The sequence below is a fragment of the Accipiter gentilis genome, chromosome 14 (genome assembly GCF_929443795.1).
Source record: "Accipiter gentilis chromosome 14, bAccGen1.1, whole genome shotgun sequence".
Lineage (NCBI taxonomy): Eukaryota > Metazoa > Chordata > Aves > Accipitriformes > Accipitridae > Astur > Astur gentilis.
The window spans coordinates 10719043-10738711 of record NC_064893.1 but is presented as its reverse complement, the minus strand read 5'-3'; the positions used below and the strand labels follow the sequence as shown (position 1 = coordinate 10738711).

General features: G+C 36.1%; 1 protein-coding gene across 2 annotated transcripts in view; it reads left to right on the top strand.

The window, feature by feature from the left end:
- ULK4 (unc-51 like kinase 4) overlaps nt 1-19669 on the top strand; it is a 256275-nt gene that overhangs the window by 26876 nt on the left and 209730 nt on the right. For both annotated transcript variants that reach the window (XM_049817203.1, XM_049817204.1), the window contains 2 exons: nt 1110-1156; nt 1982-2060. In XM_049817203.1, coding sequence (XP_049673160.1) covers nt 1110-1156; nt 1982-2060 — 126 coding nt within the window. The remainder of the gene's footprint in view (nt 1-1109; nt 1157-1981; nt 2061-19669) is intronic.

Here is a 19669-nt window from a genome sequence, read left to right as displayed (position 1 = left end):
GTTCATGTTTGAATTGTTAGATCTGTTAGATCAATTTTATTTGGCCATATGTCTGTAAAGAATAGGAACATGCAGTAAAGAACATTTCTAAAGAACATGCAGTAAAACTTTGATTAAGCATTGCTTGCAAGAGTGAGAGTGCTCTCTGAAGAGTCTATTCTTGTGTATACCTGAATGGTGGTTTCACCTTTCAAGAATAATTTTCTACCAGACAAACAATTTTACTAGTATCCTCTGCAGTGGTTTAACATATTTCTCAGAGTATTGTATGTGCAGAAGAGAAAGAGACTTATTTTTCCCATTATGTAAAAGTATCACAGAGGCTATCCTGAGATGTGCACTTTTCAGTTTATTTAATAAAAAGTAAACTACATTGTTCTCCTACAATTATACTAATGCACCTAAATCATATTCTGACACGTCATTGTTGGGGGTATAGAGATATTAAAGACAAAATTGGAATGCCAGAAAAACTCCCATCATGAACACTCAGGTTAGAAGCAATGATATGTCTTATGCCATAGAATTCCTGTGAAAACAGGAAACAGAATTGCTGGAAGGTGTATACCATTATCATTGGAGAACTTGGGGGACAATAATCCAGTGACTGAATGGCCAATTAACAGAACATTTTAGAAATGAGGTAGTAATTATGTAGTTTGGTTCTTAAGTGGCTGATTATGTGTGTTAACACTCCATTCATTATTCTAGTATTTGCCAACTATTTTTTTTCATTCTCACAAAATAAATTTAATTTATTAAGTACTTGTTGGTTAATCCTGTATGATGATCTCTGTGTTTTTAGATGAAAATATCAGGTTTTTTCCCCTTTGCATAGCATTACTCATAACAAAAAAGTGTTTTGTTTTTTTTAACACACCGATATATGTTTAGCAGTTTAGTTTAAGGCACGAGTATGTATTTTTACTCTCAGCCTTTTTCTTTTAATCAGTGTTTGGCTAATATCTACAGTAGTTGTCTATAATACTTTTTGCAAATGTTATCCAAATACATATTTATGAAATTACTGATATTTTGATGATTTTGGTTATCATCAGGACATATCAGATCACTGAAATTCACTAATGTTTATCTCCTTTGAACTATAGTTTCCTATATTGATACAGCAGCTGCGTGCAGCCGCCAACTGGGATATGTAAGTAACAATTGTTTTAAATTGTTTTGTTCAGGTATGGAATTATCACTGAATTTTATTAAAGATATTATTTAACAGGGTATTTGAGGAGTGTTTTAGCATCTCAGACTGCTGTGGTACCTGACTGACAGTATGATGGTGTATATAACATTGAATTTTTTAAGCATTTAATTAATATATTGCTATTCTACAGGGCCAAAGATTATGGAAAATCTCTAAAATTTTATCTAGAATTTAAACAATTTAGTGTATCAAATCATGTTGCTTAAAATCACTGTAAGCCAACCCATACCATAATAGTATAAATAGTAGTAAAATAGCTATAATGGTAGCTTTTATAAATGCCTGTCAAATATTTCCATGTGATAGTGCCCTCTGCTGTCTGTTTTATAAATGTTGATTTTGTTATTCCATTTTTTCTTTATTGAAACATTTAAAACTGATTTGCTGATACAGATTTAATTTGTGTTTGTCAGCTATACTGAAAAGTTTAAAGTGATCTATAGGGGTTTTCTGTGTTATAAGAAAACTGAACACGAGCATGACATTAGTGAGACTATAACAAACTAAAGAATCTTCATTCTCCAGTGCTAATGAAAAGAAATGTCTTTATGCATGAATTTATTGCTAAATTGAGCTGAAATACTGAAATAATTTGATGATACAAAGAAAATAGAAATAAGAAGAAAATCTGAGCTATAAATAGCACTTCAAATATTTCCTGGCCTTAGCGATCTGTGTAGAATCTGAACAAGACGCAATTGTTTTTTGTGATATATTTGAAATAGTTTTTCTGCACCTACAAAAAATTTATTTGATATGCAGACGTGCCAAAGTTGCTCGAGTGATTGGTTTACTGGCATTACACACATCTGAAGTTGGAGAAAACGTACCTGTTTCTGAGGTAACTTTCCTTTTTTTTGGGGGGGGTTGTTAATGCTTTTACTATTTATGTCAGAAACTTTCACAGTTTTTTTTTTTGAACCCTGCTTTATTTTTTCTCATGTGTAAATGGGAATATAATTAATTTAATTGATTAAATGTATAAAATTCTGAGTTTATTCTATGTAGTTGTGGTTCTCATCTTTACTAACCTGTGGCAGAACTACTCACCAATGATAAAACTCTAGCCTTTTTCTCTCCTTTTCAGAAAATTAAGTAGTTACTGTCATACTTCTTGTGCGTGTGTGTGTAACAAGAAGAAAGTGTTGACATATTTGGTTATCCTGAAATGTAATTATTATAATTAGTATAAGAATAGTATAATTGATTCTTAGAAATCCTTTTTTCCAAAATGTAATTGAGATGGGACTAATTTGAGGTTCCTCACAGTTCTTGAAGAACGTATGTAATGAAGGACAAGTAATTTTTTTGGGGGAAGAAAAGTATTTTTAATAGTTTTTTTATTTTGCGTGCTCCGTAGTTGACTTAAACAGAAGATTAGACAAAGTGTGTCCTTTTTTTGTATGTGACATGCACACAAATTGCATAAACTTGACAGAATCTGTTGTTTAATATCTGTTTAAAGTGTGAATGTGACATTATTTCTACTTCATGAGGTGAAGTCAGGATTTGAATATAATGAGTGTTTGAACGTGAGAAACAACTGCTAAACACATGTAGCAAATATGCCTCCACGCTGTGGAGATCTGGCATGTAGGAACATGTAGATATTGGTTAATAGCTGACTTTTTTGGCAACACAGCTAAAGAATTTTTTGTTCTAGATCCCTCTGCTTTCTTTTTAATTAATATTAAGAATGATTATGATTATTGTGCTATGTTACTTAACATTTCCATTTTGTAGTAAAAGCTGAAATCAAAACCTTGTTGATATTATATAGGGTTTTTGTTTGTATTATAAAGTTACAAAGTGGGGAAAGAGTCCTTACAGTTACAGTCATTGAAGTTTGGTCGAAGTCTTTCAGTATTGACAGTCACGTGTCAGTTGAATTCCAGGTTGCGATTTAAGTGCGCTCTTGTATCTGGCAGATTTTTCTGATATTTAACTTTTAAAAGTTCCAGTGAAGATACTCAGAAGTAATTTTGAGATGTCCATATAACTCTTGGCTTTAGGTGTATGTTTAGGAGTTTAGCACTAATATATTCAGCGATAGTTTCCTAGCTTAGAATCATAGAATCATTTAGGTTGGAAAAGACCTTCAAGATCATCGAGTCCGACCATCATCCATGCCCACTAAACCATGTTATGGAGTGCCTTGTCTATGCGCTTTTTGAATACCTCCAGGGATGGTGACTCAGCCACTTCCCTGGGCAGCCCATTCCAATGTCTGACAACCCTCTCAGTAAAGAAACTTTTCCTAATATCCAACCTAAACCTCCCTCGCCACAACTTGAGGCCATTTCCTCTTGTCCTATCTCCAGCCACCTGACAGAAGAGACCACCACGCACCCCACTACAACCCCCCTTCAGGTAGTTGTAGAGAGCTATAAGGTCTCCCCTCAGCCTCCTCTTTTCTAGACTAAACAACCCCAGTTCCCTCAGCCGCTCCTCATAAGGCTTGTGCTCCAGGCCCCTCACCAACTTGGTTGCCCTTCTCTGGACATGCCCCAGCAACTCAATGTCTGTCTTGTAGTAAGGGGCCCCAAACTGAACACAGTACTCAAGGTGCGGCCTCACCCGTGCCGAGTACAGGGGAACAATCACCTCCCTGCTCCTGCTGGCCACACTATTTCTGATGCAGGCCAGGATGCCGTTGGCCTTCTTGGCCACCTGGGCACACTGCTGGCTCATATTCAGCCCACTGTCAACCAGCACCCCCAGGTCTTTCTCTGCCGGGCAGCTTTCCAGCCACTCTTCCCCAAGCCTGTAGCACTGCATGGGGTTGCTGTGACTGAAGTGCAGGACCCGGCACTTACCTTGTTGAACTTTATACAGTTGGCCTCAGCCCGTTGATCCAGCCTGTCCAGATCTCTCTGTAGAGCCTTCCTACCTTCAAGCAGATTGACCCTGCCTCCAAACTTGGCATCATCTGCAAACTTGCTGAGGGTCCACTCAATCCCCTCGTCCAGATCAATAATAAAGATATTAAAAAGAACCAGCCCCAACACCGAGCCCTGGGGAACACCATTTGTGACCCACTGCCAACTGGATCTAACCCCATTCACCACAACCCTCTGGGCTCATCCATCCAGGCAGTTTTTTACCCAGCAAAGAGTACACTTGTCCAAGGCATGAGACGCCAGCTTCTCAAGGAGTATGGCATGAGAGACAGTGTCAAAGGCCTTGCTGAAGTCCAGGTAGATAACATCCACAGCCTTTCCCTCATCCACTACGCGTGTCACCTGGTCATGGAAGGAGATCAGGTTGGTCAAGCAGGACCTGCCTTTCGTAAACCCATGCTGACTGGGCCTGATCCCCTGTTTGTCCTGGACTTGCCATGTGAGTCCTCTCAAGATGAACTGTTCCATAACCTTCCCCAGTACCGAGGTCAGGCTGACAGGCCTGTAGTTCCCTGGATCCTCCCTTGGACCCTTCTTGTAAATGGGTGTCACATTGGCAAGCCTCCAGTCCTCTGGGACCTCCCCTGTTGACCAGGATTGCTGATAGATGATGGAAAGTGGCTTGGCAAGCACCTCTGCCAGTTCCCTCAGTACTCTTGGATGGATCCCATCTGGTCCCATAGATTTGTGAGTGTCCAGATGGTGTAGTAGGTCATTAACTATTTCCTCCTGGATTAAGGGGGGTATATTCTGCTCTTCATCCTTGCCTTCCAGCTCAGGGGGCAGTGTACCCTGAGGATAACTGGTCTCACTATTAAAGACTGAGGCAAAGAAGGCATTAAGTACCTCAGCCTTGCAACATTCCCTTCTGTATCCATTAAAGGATAGGTATTCTCCTTGGGATTCTTTTTACTGTTAACGTATTTGTAAAAACATTTTTTGTTGTCCCTTACAATAGTGGCCAGATTTAGTTCTAGCTGAGCTTTTGCCTTTCTAATTTCCTCTCTGCATGACCTAACAAGATCCCTGTACTCCTCCTGAGTTGCCTGCCCTTTCTTCTGGAGATGATAAACTCTCCTTTTTTTCTTGACTCCTAGCAAAAGCTCCCTGTTCAGCCAGGCTGGTCGTTTTCCTTGGCAGTTTGACTTGCGGCACATGGAAATAGCCTGGTGCTGGGCCATTAAGATTTCCTTTTTAAAGAATGTCCATTCCTCCTGGACCCCTTTGCCCTTCAGGACTGCCTCCCAAGGGACTCTCTCAACCAGTGCCTTTAAGAGTGGTGGTTTTGCTAACCCCCTTCCTTGCCTCACCAAAAACTGAAAATTCTATCATTTCATGGTCGCTAAGCCCAGGACGGCCTCTGACCATCACACCTCCCACCAGTCCTTCCCTGTTTGTAAACAGTAGATCTAGCAAGGCTCCTCCCCTGGTTGGCTCACCTAACAGCTGTGTCAGGAAGTTCTCTTCCACACACTCCAGGAACCTCCTAGATTGTTTGTTTACTCTGTGCTGTGTTGTATTTCCAGCAGACGTCTGGAGAGTTGAAGTTCCCCACAAGAACAAGGGCACGTGATTCTGAGACTACTGCCAGCTGCTTGTAGAATGATTCATCTGTCTCTTCAACCTGGTTGGGTGGTCTATAACAGACTCCCAGCACAATATCTGCCTTGTTGGCCTTCCCTCTCATCCTCACCCATAAGCACTTTACGTTGTCATCACAATCAGGTGGCTCTGTACAGTCAAAACACCCCCTAACATAGGGAGCCACCCCACCACCTCTTCTACCTTGCCTATCTCTTCTGAAGAGTTTATAGACATCCATTGCAGCACTCCAGTCACTGGAAGCTTCCCAGTTTTCATCATGGAAAATATATGTCCTAGTCTGTTTTGTGTATGTAAAAGCAATAGACTGAAGTAGCTTTACATTAAGCAACAATATTATTTTGTTAAAAATGTTTCCAGTTTTTCTGTTTTTTTATATGAACATAAAAAATTGTTCACAAATGGAATTTAGCGTTTTTAGAAATATGCATATATTATAAAGAGCATGTTAAGTCTGAGACTAGTGACATTTAAACTAATGGTCTAGAAAGGAAAATTAATTATCATTATCACTTTCTGGCCCCATTCTTATGTGAATTAAAATTAATTTTTATATGGATTCATTGGGAAAAAATGGATTTATTTTTAAATTAACAAATCTGAGTTATAATACTGTACAACAGGCATCTGCTGTGCTTGCTGTAATGACCTTCATTCCAAGTTTTTTCTCCCAAAATAGTATATCTGAATTCTAAAAATATTTTAGAATGCTTGCACAAAATTAGTGAGGAACAAATTTAATGTCTTCAAATTTATTTTTGCGTATGTAATCTAAAATCAGATAACTGTAAGCAGTACACTAACTTGATAGTTCTTTTATAGAAAAAGTAGGAGGGAGTCTGATTGCATTCCCCTCTGCTCCCCCCAAAGGAACTAGATGAACCTGTGAGTTTGTTGAACATTCTTGTGGACTGTCAGCTATTGTATGTTCTGTGATGCTTTAAAAAAACCATATACTAACCATTTAAACCAGCATTAGATACTGTATTAAAATATAAGGCTGTAATTTATCCTTCTATATGAGCCAGCCGATGCTCCAGCTGAAGTTTCTTGGTGGCTGCTGTGATTTAGGAAATGTCAAAAACAAGCTGTAGTTAGTCAGAACAGCATAATCTAAAATGACTCTCTGTGATCCAGCTCTTACAGACTAAAGGTATATAAGTGATCTATCTAGTGGTAGTTATTTCTCTATTTTGTTTCCTTTTCCATTCCTAGTAACTTCTAATACTGTTTGCATTTTTGCCCCCAGTTAGACAGAGGTGAACTCTCTGTGGAACTATCTCCTGTAGCCCCTAAAATTTTGTTTCCAAGTGTGAAAAGTCAGTTCAGAGTTTGTGAAGACGTGATTCTGGAATTTTTCCCCCCATGTGTACCATGCTGTGTACACCAAGTTTTCTTTCCAATTTTTATCACTCAGTAATGGCCCTTTTGCAGTTCTTTGTTACCTCATTATGCACTCATCCAGTTATTTGTGATTTCTTTTGTACTTTTAAAGTACTGCAGGACCTAATAGAGACTCGTGCAGCAGACCACTGCTGGTCCTTACATGTTAAAATCTGGCTCTTCATTTATCCCCCCCTACTGTCTTTTACCCAGTTATGTATTTATTTAAGGATAGTGCCTCTATCTTTGAAGTTGAATCTGCACCATTAACCTTCTTGTTGTTGTTTAAACAATTTGTTAAATAGTAGAAACATTAAGTCATGAAGAAGCAGAAAAACTTTAGGAAAGAAAAGAATCCTCATTTTACAGGCTAAAGTTAACTTGCACATACTAGATGCCAAAAGCCTTTAATTTGTTGGATTTTGAAGAATTAATGGCTTTCCCATTTTTAAATTTACTTTTTTTTTAAAGTTCTTATTCAAGTAATCGGTGAACAGCAAGTTGTTTCGAATATAACCACCAGAGGTCAGTAAAACGCAAAAATAAAATGCAAGTAAACTACAATTTCACAGACTAGACAAGCATGTAACTGTGGAACTGTGTACCATCTTTGTTATGCTGATGTATTCTAATATGTAGGTCATATTTTTAAAAAATCATAATAAATGAATATTTATACCTGTGAATTCAATTGCGCTTGATCTACTTCCAGTTAAATATTTTTTTAGGAGAATACTGCATTGATTAGAAAAAATGAGACTGATCTTAGAATACAATAGGGCAATCGATCTCTTATATTATTGAAGATGAAGACATTTTATGTGTAATTTCTTCTATCTGGCATTTGCAATAAAAGTTGTTGATAGGTCAGGTTTTTTTCTGACTTAGTAATGTGGGTTTTTTTCCATGGAGTTGCCCTTTACAAATCTGAAACATCATTTCCTCTTATTTATTCCTAGTTATCTTAGGAAAACACCTAAACTTTAAAGTTTTATCTTTGTATTTAGATTTTGAAACCCTTTCTTAAGGAACTGGAGTCTATGAAACAAAGATTCTTTCTTTCCAGGTTTCTTGGAAAGAAAAATCTGCTTACTCTTCATCTAACAGAAAGAAAAATTCTTCCCAAGTTAGGGAGGCTTGTTGCCATGTATATCTAATTTGGCTTATTTATTAAAAGAAGCTATTGTTCTTTCCTCTCTGTGAATAGATTGGGCCTTCTGCTGTCTTCTAGGACACAGGCACTCTGATGTGAAATTTCAGACTCAGACTTTTATTTTAGTAAGACATGATAGAAAAACTTCACAGAATGTCTCCATGTTGGGGAGCAATGTCCTCTATCTGGCAGGAGACCAGCCTCTTCCACCTGCTGAGTCACTGCCTTTTGGAGGCAATAATCTAGTCCTTTTCCCTTACCTCTTTTAAATTTGCTATTTGGGAATATCAATCTCATGCTATGACCTGGCAGCTGTGCCTGTTTTTTTTTGTTGGGTTTTTTTTTTGTTTTTTTTGTTTGGTTTTTTTTTTTTTTTTTTACAGACATGGGTCCACTGCTCTACTGAGTGTTTCGAGGGCTCAGAGACCCTGTTATGGCCTTCACACTGCAAGTTTCTTTGCAAAGCCTTTGCCTTATGGAATTCCGTGGACAAATTAATGAACTAAATATCCCATGGCGAATGACAGCATATTAGAATATCTCTGTAATATTTAGCTTAGAATGCAATTCCTTTGTCAAAGCAGTGGAATATCCTGATTTCTGTTTTCAACCAAATTGAAATTCCATATAATCTGAGCCTTTTTATTTCTGATTTTTTTGAAGTACAATTTGGTGGTTGTTTTCTACAGTTGCAAAACAGCTGCATCATTACAGGTGCAGTTTTATGACCTGTAAACTCATAGGTAGACTCTAGCTAGTCTGATTGTACCTACTTTGGGCTACGTCTGTAGTTTGTCATACAAGTTCATACAGAATGCCAATTTTTAAGTCATGTTCCTAGCTTATTTCTCCGTTAACTCCTGTTTCTAGGTCTATCCACATCTGCCCATATTGTAAGGAGATTCAAATAAAAATGGTTTCATTTGCCCATTTATTCCCAACCTATTTAGTTTTAGGTTTTTTTAAATTTTAAAATAACTTTTTGAGTCTGCTCACAAATATTCATAATTTTAGTGTATCCTTGTTTGTTTCCTACAAGGGCACTTTCCTTGTTTTGCCCTGATATCTCTTATGTGAAAAGAAAAAACCAAAAAACCCCGTCACCCCAACTAAAAAAAAATCGGTAGGCAGGAGATGTAAGCTGTAGTAGAGTTTGTGCATGAGTACTTACACATGTGTGCACACACAGATGTCTACTGTTTTGTAAAATGATTAAAACCTTAAAATTATCTTTCTGGATAATCAGGTTTGTCACTTAATACTTTAGTGACACTGAGAGGAGATTCAATTTAAGTTTTTTGACTTTTATTAAACTTTCAACCTTTATAATAAATTTCTTCAAATTATTTTCAACAACCTGGACCACTGAATAGAACTTACATGGGGGCATGTGGCAGGAAGACAAATGAATAAAATATCAACATTTGTCAGATGAATTAGCCTCTGCTGGGAGAATCTTCTGTGTTTGAGAAGTTCTTCCAAGTTAACAAACAGAAAATGTAAATATAATTAAATTAACAATGAATCTGTTAAGCATGCCAATTCTGGATTATTGGAGAAAATATTAAGACCTCTTATCATATTTAGAGGAAGAGTCTTTTTTCCCCCCTTCAAAAAATTAATTTTATCAGTCCAATGAATTGGGCTTGCTTTGTGTTTGAAGTCCAAACCAAGTTGGTAGAAGAAAACAAGGAAATTCGCAGCTAGGGAACTGAAAACTTACATTGCTGATTGCAGGATTAAATCACTTTTTGCAATTTTCTTAGATTAATTACCTGACCAAAGCAAAAACTGTACCCTTTAAAATGACATTTAATTGACACTGTTTTCATAGTCCATTGAATTTACTCTATTTAGAAGGAGCTTTTCTTTTTAGATGAGGCTCACTTTAACTTGCATCTGTTCTGTCATCCAGCTCGATGTGCAAATGTTCATACCAGCCCAAAGGAGGAGATAGAGCAAGATGGTATAAAACCTAGAATGCATATCTATCTGTGTGTAATAAATAAGAATATGGCATGGACTGCTGAAGTGTGCAGTGTGGTCAACATTAAAAAATTCCACAGTCAATACATCTTTCTGTGTGCGTTCCTTTTCTCTGTCATTTGTTCACTTCTCTTGCATTCAATTCAATTACTAGAACTAGATGGAGAAGTGAGAGCTCATTCCTCTTTAAAAAATACATTTGTATGCCTATTAGTGTAATCAGCCATATTCAAAATCAGAGTGGTCTTAGATTTGCACTCTGCTTTTGAAGTTTTAGTGTATTAAACATATCTATATTTTTTCAGGAAAAAGAATTTTAATTTTGAGTTAATTTAAATTGTGTTTTTATTTTTGGGAGTGCTGAGGTCTTTTGTTCCTTACTTAGGCAATCAGATAACATTAAAGGTATGAAAGGATCAGACTGAGTATTTTGAATGAACTACTTCTATAGTTACTGGATATGACTTTCTATTTCCAATTATAACTTTGAAGTATTTTCTGATTACTGTTTCCACGTTTTTTCTTTCCAATAGGGAAATCATGGATTTCTGTTGGATATTATCAAGTTTGTAGTTCAGTGTCCAGTTTTGTTCAAATCCACCCCCCCCCCCGCAATATTCCATCAGCCTGGGTTTTAAGGTAGAGGGGGGACATCCCCACCATCATTTTACTGGAATACTATGTCCAGTTCCAGTCCACTTAATCTCAAAAAAGGCACTGTAGGAGTTAAAGATGATTTTGAGGAAAAACAACAAGAATGATTAAGTAGAAGACCTCTGATGGTACTGAAGAGTGTCAGATTCTTTAATGAAAATATGTCTTTGAATTATTCTCAAATGCTGAGTGATATAGTGTTTTTCCTATATTGTAGTTTAAGAATAAAGCCATTTCATGAAGTTGGAAAGTGGCAAATTAAGATCTGTTGAGAGGATGCATAATGAGACAAAGAAGTGCCTTTCCATGTGAGAATATAAAAGCTGGAAAGCTGGCAAATTTCAGAGAAGTTTTAAGTGTTGATATGGGTAATGGGAGTATCAGGCTTAGAATAGCAGGCACTAGCAAAACATTTCTGATGGCCTCTGAAGGTGTGTGCCTCACATTTAAGATCAGTACGTAATTGTTCGGAGTTAGATAATTTTAACTAAGGTGTCCAAGCTCACTTTGAGATTTTTTTTGTACCTTTTTTTTAAAAAAGCATCTGGAGCTGACCACTCACAGAGCCAAAAAGCAGTCTTGATCCAGTTGACAGCTGCTTAGCATCTTGTGTCTTTATTGACAAAGATATGTCTTGTGAAATCATGATTTCTTTCCGTATATCTTGATTTTAAACAATTGAGTAACACTTTTTGGGGGCATAAAAATATAGTCATACAAAAACCTAAATTTACTATAACTCTATAACTGACACATTGACTTATGTCAAGTTCTTTTTTATGTTTACTGAGTGTATTGTTTGTAGCTGGGGAACTCCATTTACCTTTAATATTGCTGTGTAACTTTGTTGGTTATTTCAGAAGTAAACTTATTTGTATGAAGAAAGTAGAACACTAAAATCAACTTCCATTTTGGAGTGGAACATTGGAAAAAAAAAAGTTACCTTCATTCTTCTGTATACATGCTGTGAAACTGATGTGCAATTTGGGTGTAAGATTGCCATATTTAAGTTGCTTATGTATAGAATAACACATCTTGCATCAGAGAACACTTTAAAAGGATTCTTTGTAATTGGTTATAATGATGGAAGTGTTTCATGTCTCACCAGACAGCTTGTAGGACTATTTTCAGCATATATGCTTTCCTGTAATCACAGATTTTTGTTGATTGTAACCATTTGATATCTTTGCCCACCTCTACTGTAGTATTTTTGCAACACAACTTGTGAGATTTTCGTTTAAAGCATGGTGTGACTTTGTTTTCTGGACCTGTGGCCCTTCCTACTGTATTTCTTTTTAAAGTGGGAAATGTTTCTTGTTTCAATTGCTCTGCTTTAAGCTTTTAATTTTTTTTAACATTGCATAGTCATTTGCTCTCGTACAGTTAGCTATTTACATATTACCTCAGCTAAAGAAATATAATTATCTCACAAGAATGCTGTTAAATAATGACTTCTTCAATACAACTAGTATTTGAAGGTTTAAGATCTCAGTATTTTACCTGTTAGCATAGAACAATCATCATATATGGTTTAAAATGCAGCTGTTTAAACTCTACTGTACGACATTCTGTAATTCCATTTTTTTCTTCCATTCTACATTATAATGTAAATGTACAACAAGGAATACAGTTTTAAGTCCTACTTGGTTAAAATATTTTAGATTTGTAGTTAAAAGTAATATTTTTTCACTATAAAATAATCACTTTCTAAATTACTATTTACTATACTTTTTTAACTTTATTCTGTGGTAGTCACATAAGTTGTCATGTTTTAAGCTGGTAATTCCTCTGTCCTAGATTATTCCCTGGTAGTTTTTACAGGTGAGTGACTCCCACTGAAGGGAGTTTTAAATGCACAACAACTGTAGAATCAATAAATTTTTTTTAACGTTAATGAGAATTATGTCTAGTCAGGGTTAAATTTGCACCAAAACCTTGAGATAATCATCTTTTATTTTCCATTTCTACTGTGCAAAACCTACTAAGAAACAGAGCTTGACCCCATAGTTCTTATTGTTAAAAAAGATAAGCATAAATGTTAGGCTAACAAATAATGCTTATATTGTCAACAATGAGTTATGTTTTTCCTGCAATGCAGCTGCATAGAAAACTTCTATAAATAATGATATATGGTTTAACATTTCTATCCCTAAGTCTACCAATTTTGTGTTTGCCTGAGAGCAGAGGTTGTTTTTAAGCAGCAGTGTAAGAGACGAAAGTATACTTCATGGATTAGTCTGTGCAAACCATCCTTTCCTAGGGCTGCAAAGAATAAAACCCGGAAGCTCCTTTGATTTGAAAGGCATCTGGAGGATTCTTGAATAGGATTTACCTTTTTGTTTTGATCCTAGGGTGATACGCAGTTTCAGGTTAACTTACTTCCAGAGGAAAATCATGATTATGTGAAGCGTACCATGTATCTGACAGCTACCTTTTTAATGTGTGTACCATGCAGTGGGAAACTTAGTATTTCTGACTGTTGTGCTATGCAGGCTTTTGCTGAACTAATTTCAGTTTGCCCCTCCTCCAGCATCACTTCCCTGAGGCTTTAGAATATACTTGTGTCCTGTTCTGTATATGCATGGAATAATTTTGCCTTTATAAAAATGTTCTGTGATTTCTTAGATTTTTTTGGCTTTATTCATACACACACAGAGCAAGATGAATTGAATATGCATTTTAATTTTTTTCTGAAATTAAAGCCCCAAAAATCAAGACAACAAAATCACATCCCTTAGAGGTAATTTAAGGTACCACGCTATCATCTTCACAAAAACATAAGGGTGGTTATCCTCCAGCGTTAAAAACTGGAAAGATTCAGCCTGTCAGTGGTAGTAAATGAATGTGATGTTAACAAACTGTCAGCCATTTCACCAGTTACCTTTGGGAATATACCCTTAGCTTTCTTGCTAAAGCCTGTACTCTTGAGAGCGCTGAGAACTGTTTCACAGAGAGGAAAAAATTCCAAATATCTTAAAGCCCCAAGAGCACTTACTGCCTGCAGTTCCCTCTCTGTTTAAAATTAGGCAGCTAAATCCGTATATAGAAAATGCAATAGGGATACTTGAACATTCCTTACTTTTACTAACAAGCAGATCTGTCAGCTAATGGAGCCTGCTTTCTCATGAATTGACTTGCAACTGGCTGACTTTTAAACTTAATTACGTAAAGGCTACCATTTAGCATATTCACCTCTTCCTTTGTTAGCTATCACAAAGAAAATCCTTGGTTTAGGAGGGTGTGTTCTGATACTTAATAGAGTAATCTCGGAGCTTCTTCTGTGTGTAGTGTGTTCAAAATGTTTTCATATATGTATTCTCTGTTGAAAAAGAAATGAGTTTATTCCACAGCCTTTCTGTCACTTCTATGTTGCTATTTTGCTTGTAAAGGTTTAAAAAAAAAAAATAATTATTTTTTTTTTTAACTCTTGCTTAGTTGGTAGAAACTGGGTAAGAGGTTTCAAATTACTGCAGGGAAGGAGACAATGCTAAAACAATTGTTTAAATGCTTCCCTTTTCTTTTTATGCTACCCCACTTTTCATGGAAGCAGCACATCAGAATACAGAATTTTGTACAGTTCTGCATCATGGGACAGAAAGAGATGAAAGATGTGTTCTTTCACTGGTATTTTTTGGCATTATGGATAGACTGGTCTTTGCATGTAGCATCAATTTTTGTTGTTACTTTCACTGGCACACTGTGTAAATTTTGTAGAATAGAAAATGAAAATTAAGGTAAATGTCAAAATGAATAGTTTGAAAACAGTATGTTTCTCTCATTTCTTAGACTGACAAACTGTTCCTCTTAGTTTCAAATAGCTTTTCTAGCTAATTAAAATTTCTTTAATATAGTAAAGAAGAGGTACACTACGGGGCAAAGAATTTTATGTATTAAAATGACAGCTCCAGCAGATATTTTTAAGTTTATGTCTAAGATCTGTTTACAATGTTTATAGTGTGTGATTTCCCCCCTTTCCATTTTTTTCTGGTTTTCTGTACAGCTGACATCTGTTACTTTATAAGTAAATGGATGTGTCATATACATTGGAGATATGCTTAGGGTGTAAAAGGCTAGGTGAACTAGCTGGAATATTGTTTCTGTAGTTAAAATAACCTAGCAAGAACAAATTTTTAACTGTGGAAGAAGTGAAATATTTGCTTTTCTTAGATTGCTACAGTATCAGAAGAACCATCAAATACATACAAAAAATGAATCATGAAGTTAGCATTCTTGCTGTGAGCAAGAGAGACCACACCGAAATTTTTTTTATGCCTAAGCTTCTTGACATGAAACACATGACTCTTTCTACTAATTCTGGAAAATATCTATGTGAGGTTTTAAATATTTCCTGGCATAATTTTGATGCTGTTTGCATGACGTTTGCAAAGTCACATCATTAAATATTGCAATTCCATGTTGTGTTGCTATTGGTTCTTTTTTTATTAAAGCTTGACATAGCTGAGAATTTGGATTTAATATATTTTTGATACTTTTAATTTCTTTTGAGTCAACAAACTTCAGGTCTGTACAAGTTGTTGTGCAGTTTGCTCACTGAATTTTTTAGTTTTGCAACTTAGTATGTACCTTGAAGAATGAACCTAAAAGAGAGCCCTTCTTCCACCTCATTTTGTCTTGCACTTGCTAATTAATCAAATCATAGACTAGTGACAGGAGAAAAAAATTCCTCTAAAGCACATACTTGCTTGGTTGACACAATTAGGCTACAACATGGTTTTTGTGATAGAAATTGCACACTGGTTGTAGCTGAAAAGCCTAATTTCCTGCTGCCTTCTGATGACAGCTGTTGGAGCGGCGGAGGAATGCACGTAAGTTGACCCAATATGAGTGATAGAAGTGATTCAACTTTATTTGCACGGATAGCTCATATTTATACAGTTTGCGATAATTATGCCTACTAGTCCTAATATGATTGGTACATTGCTAATGTTTATTCATTACTAAAACACACCCACTTGTGATTTGCAGCTATGCGTGTTCCGTAACTTTCTCATGGGAACTTCTTCAAAAGTTACTTATGAAGTTATGCCAAGGTCACACCGTCCCTGTCTTTCTCCTGATAACAGCGAGACCAGCTGTTGTTTTTCTCCTGATATCAGCAAAGTCAGCTATTTTCAGCCAAGGCCTAGTCTTGCTGCTCAAACTGACATTCTTTCACACAGAACTCTGCTCGCACAACTTTCCTATAGACCCATGTCCTTTTTCATCAAGCCAATTCCCAACAGACAGCACTAAAAGACACTCAAACTAGGCTCAGTGTTAGGTAAGATCAGTTGTAAAAGTCCTAGCTTTTCCTCTGAATACCAGTCCTTTCAGCTATCATCTGGGGGAAAAAAAAAGTGATTTTACTCTGAAACATATTTTTAAAAGAATTCTGTAGAGAAGAAGGAAATTTCTAGCCAGATGTTTGGTCTGGCTATTATCTTTACTAGGCAGAATGAAGGAATTTGCAATAATCAATAAAGAGAACTAATTTCAAAGAAAATGTATGGAAAATCCTCAAAATCTATAGAATTTATCAAAATATGAGAAATTCTATGTAGAATTAATCACTCTAAACTATCCTACATGGTCTTCAAGAGTGTCACCAGCATGGCTTCTAAATCAAGTGGATAACAGGCCCATTGCCTGGAAGCAGAAGATGACGTAGAGCAACTTCACATAGAGTTACGAAAAGAATAAAAATCCAGAAACATGTTATTCAGAAAAGGCAAGGATGAATGACAGAAACCTGCATATAATGATGATAGTTAAATATAGGGGAACAAAAAGGAGGAAGAAAAAAACCCCAAACAAACCAGAAAGAAAAAAGTCCTCTTCTTTGGATGCTCCTGCCAAATCTTATTATGTGAAGACTGGTTTCTAGTTCCAGCCAGCAGATTGCCCCTGACCTCAGTTTTGAAGGCAGAAATCTTTCTAATTCAGGGATCTTTCACTTTTTGGACTCCTGAACAATCTTTTTCTCTCCTGCCCTTGGCAAAAACAAAACCAGGATCCCTGTTCTGTTTGAAAGAAGTATTTTTACCTGATCTTTCCTGTCATTAAAGAGCTTCAAACTTAAGGGCTGGGGTGGAAATCAGATATATTGACGTACATCTGCAACTGAGGTCATGTAATAATACATCTTTCATGACAGACTAGGAGAAGAAATAACTATTTTTTTCTTAAAACAAAAATCATCAAACAAACCAACCCTCAAACTTGCAGACACTTCTTTTAGATGCATTTTTGATTTGTTAGTAAACCAGACAGATTTGTAAGCTAATTCCTACTGTTTATGTCTGATTGTATCCTTCTGGGATCTCAAGTTGATTCCAAAGCAAGTTGATGGAGCCTCCAGTTGAGTGCATGACAGTTACTCTGTCTGCTAAGAGCTCTTCCCACAGCAGTTACGTAAAAGTTGAAAAGTTAAGTTTTCATGGTGAATTCAATTTTGCATTGTATTCCACCTGGAAAAGTGTCACACATTCATCTTGCATTGCTCCCTAGAGGAGTTCTATTTCTGCATAAATTGTGTGATATGCTGTACATTTTGTTATCTTTTTTTTTTCTACATTCTGGACTGCATTAATACCATGTCCATAGGCTGATGGTCAGAATTCCCTTCAGTCCTCCTGATTCCATGACCCAGTTTATTGTACCGAACAAAAAATTTGCAAAACCTGAATATTTCACAGGCTCAGACTCTTTCTTCTTGTATCTGCACCCCGCAGAAGAGTTTGACAAAAGTATCTGTTTCTGTCTTGCCACCCAACTCTTCAGTCAAGCCACTTGTTTATTTCAGGGTATTTAACCAGCTTTCACTAAAGTCCAGTGGATCACAGGTACATGTGGATCCAACTCCTGATTAAGTATAGTTACCCCTTGTAATGTTTTAACTATTCATATTCTACTGAGAAGGGAGGTAGGCAACATGCTTGAGAAGTTCAGAGAAGGCTGGTCATGGGTTTTTTTCATGCACTATTTTAAAGATGAGTACTTGGTACAAATATTACTGTAGTTTTTTGTTCTGGTTAGTGGCAATATAACCACAGTGTACTTTCTCAGCCTAGTGGGAGTGCTATCGTCCAAGGAAAGTGAGATTGCTTTGGCATTACTTGCATGATGTGTATATACTCACAAGAAAAAGAACTGAAATTATGCTTGAGTCATATACAGTTTTTATCACTTGTAAGGGTTTGCGGAATTACAGATATGTTTTAATTTCCGCTAATACTTGCTGACAGTCATACTAAAAGGTCAAAGATGGAATAATACTGTAAGTCTATACATTGCCACTTTACATCTTAAGGTATAAAATACCTTATCGTTTTGAATATGCTGTAATTTTCACTTCTGTATTCCTAAAACTGCAGGGAAACTTCTAGATAGAGCTTGAAATGGGTTGAGAGTCTGCCACAGGTAATAAATATATCAACTCCACACACTATTGTTGTAAATGAAGGTAATGACTGTCTATCCAGATATGAATCTTTCTTCTTTCTTCTCTTGTTATAATTATACTATATCCATCCAGTTTGACAGCTAGTGTAAAAGGTGTAGATAATTTATTAAATTTAAGATGCTTTTACCAGACAGTGTAGGACTTGCAGTTCTTTACTATTTACCTCTCTAAAAGGGAAAATGTAGGCAGGTTGAAAAGAAAAAAAAATGTACTATAGGTAAAAAGGAGACTTTATTTGTCAGACTATGTAATTAAACTAAATCATTGATCTTAAGGCTCAGATTTGTTCAGGCAATTTTTCTGTTGTTTAATAAATCAGCTTTTAAAAAAATGAAAACTTGGATTTATTGCAGTGTTGACTAGCTTTTTGGCAGTTTTTGTTGGTGCACAGGAAGGGAAAGAACTTCTTAATTTGAATTTTTTTTTAGCTCAGTTTTACCACTTTTTCATTCAAATATGAGAAAAGTGTAGGAATTGGAGTATCAGGAGAACTACTTCTTCTTGTTATTTCAGAATAAAAATAATAACTAGGTCTGCTAGTCCTAAAATCTTGAAGGAGAGTGAGGAACAGTAATTTCTGTTCACCAATATCAAATATTGTTCTTTGATTTCATTTTCATTCATTTTAAATCTTAAATTCTTAATTTTAATGAACAACCAAAAAACCACACAAGATAGATAATCTACCCATTCTAGTTAATGATGGTTTTAAAAAAATTCAGCTGAGTAGTAAGGCAACCAAACAGAACTTAGTACAGGTGAATAAAAGAATAGTTTACTAAATAAAAATCTAATTCCCGATTTTATTTAATAGAACATAGGATTCTGAGAGTTTTAGGACTGCATACATAAATGTACTGGAAAGTGTGTCATCAAGATTTACCAGTTTATTAACCATGCTTTGGGAAAATAAATATTACAGGTGCAAAACAAGATCAGTATTGATATTAAATCAGGGGTTTCTGCTGGTTAAGATACATCATTAAAGCTGATAATTTTGAACAGCCTGCCTTGATTCTCTATAGCAGATGTACAATTTGATTTGGATTTTCTTCATCAAGTCCTGCCTGCAAGCAAACAAGCAGTTGTAACTTAGGTATCATGATGATTTAATGTCCCTAGCTAGTCTGCTGGGACTATTGTCTGCAGCTGGTGTTATCGCATGGTTCATCAATTTTGTGTAGTCTAAATACTATTTCATGGCACGTTCACCCTCGGTCTAAAGAGGCAAAGTTGAGAGGCGTTAACTGAATATGGATGATGTCTGTTAATGCTGCAGTGCTGAGGTACTTTTAGTGGTATTGATTCCA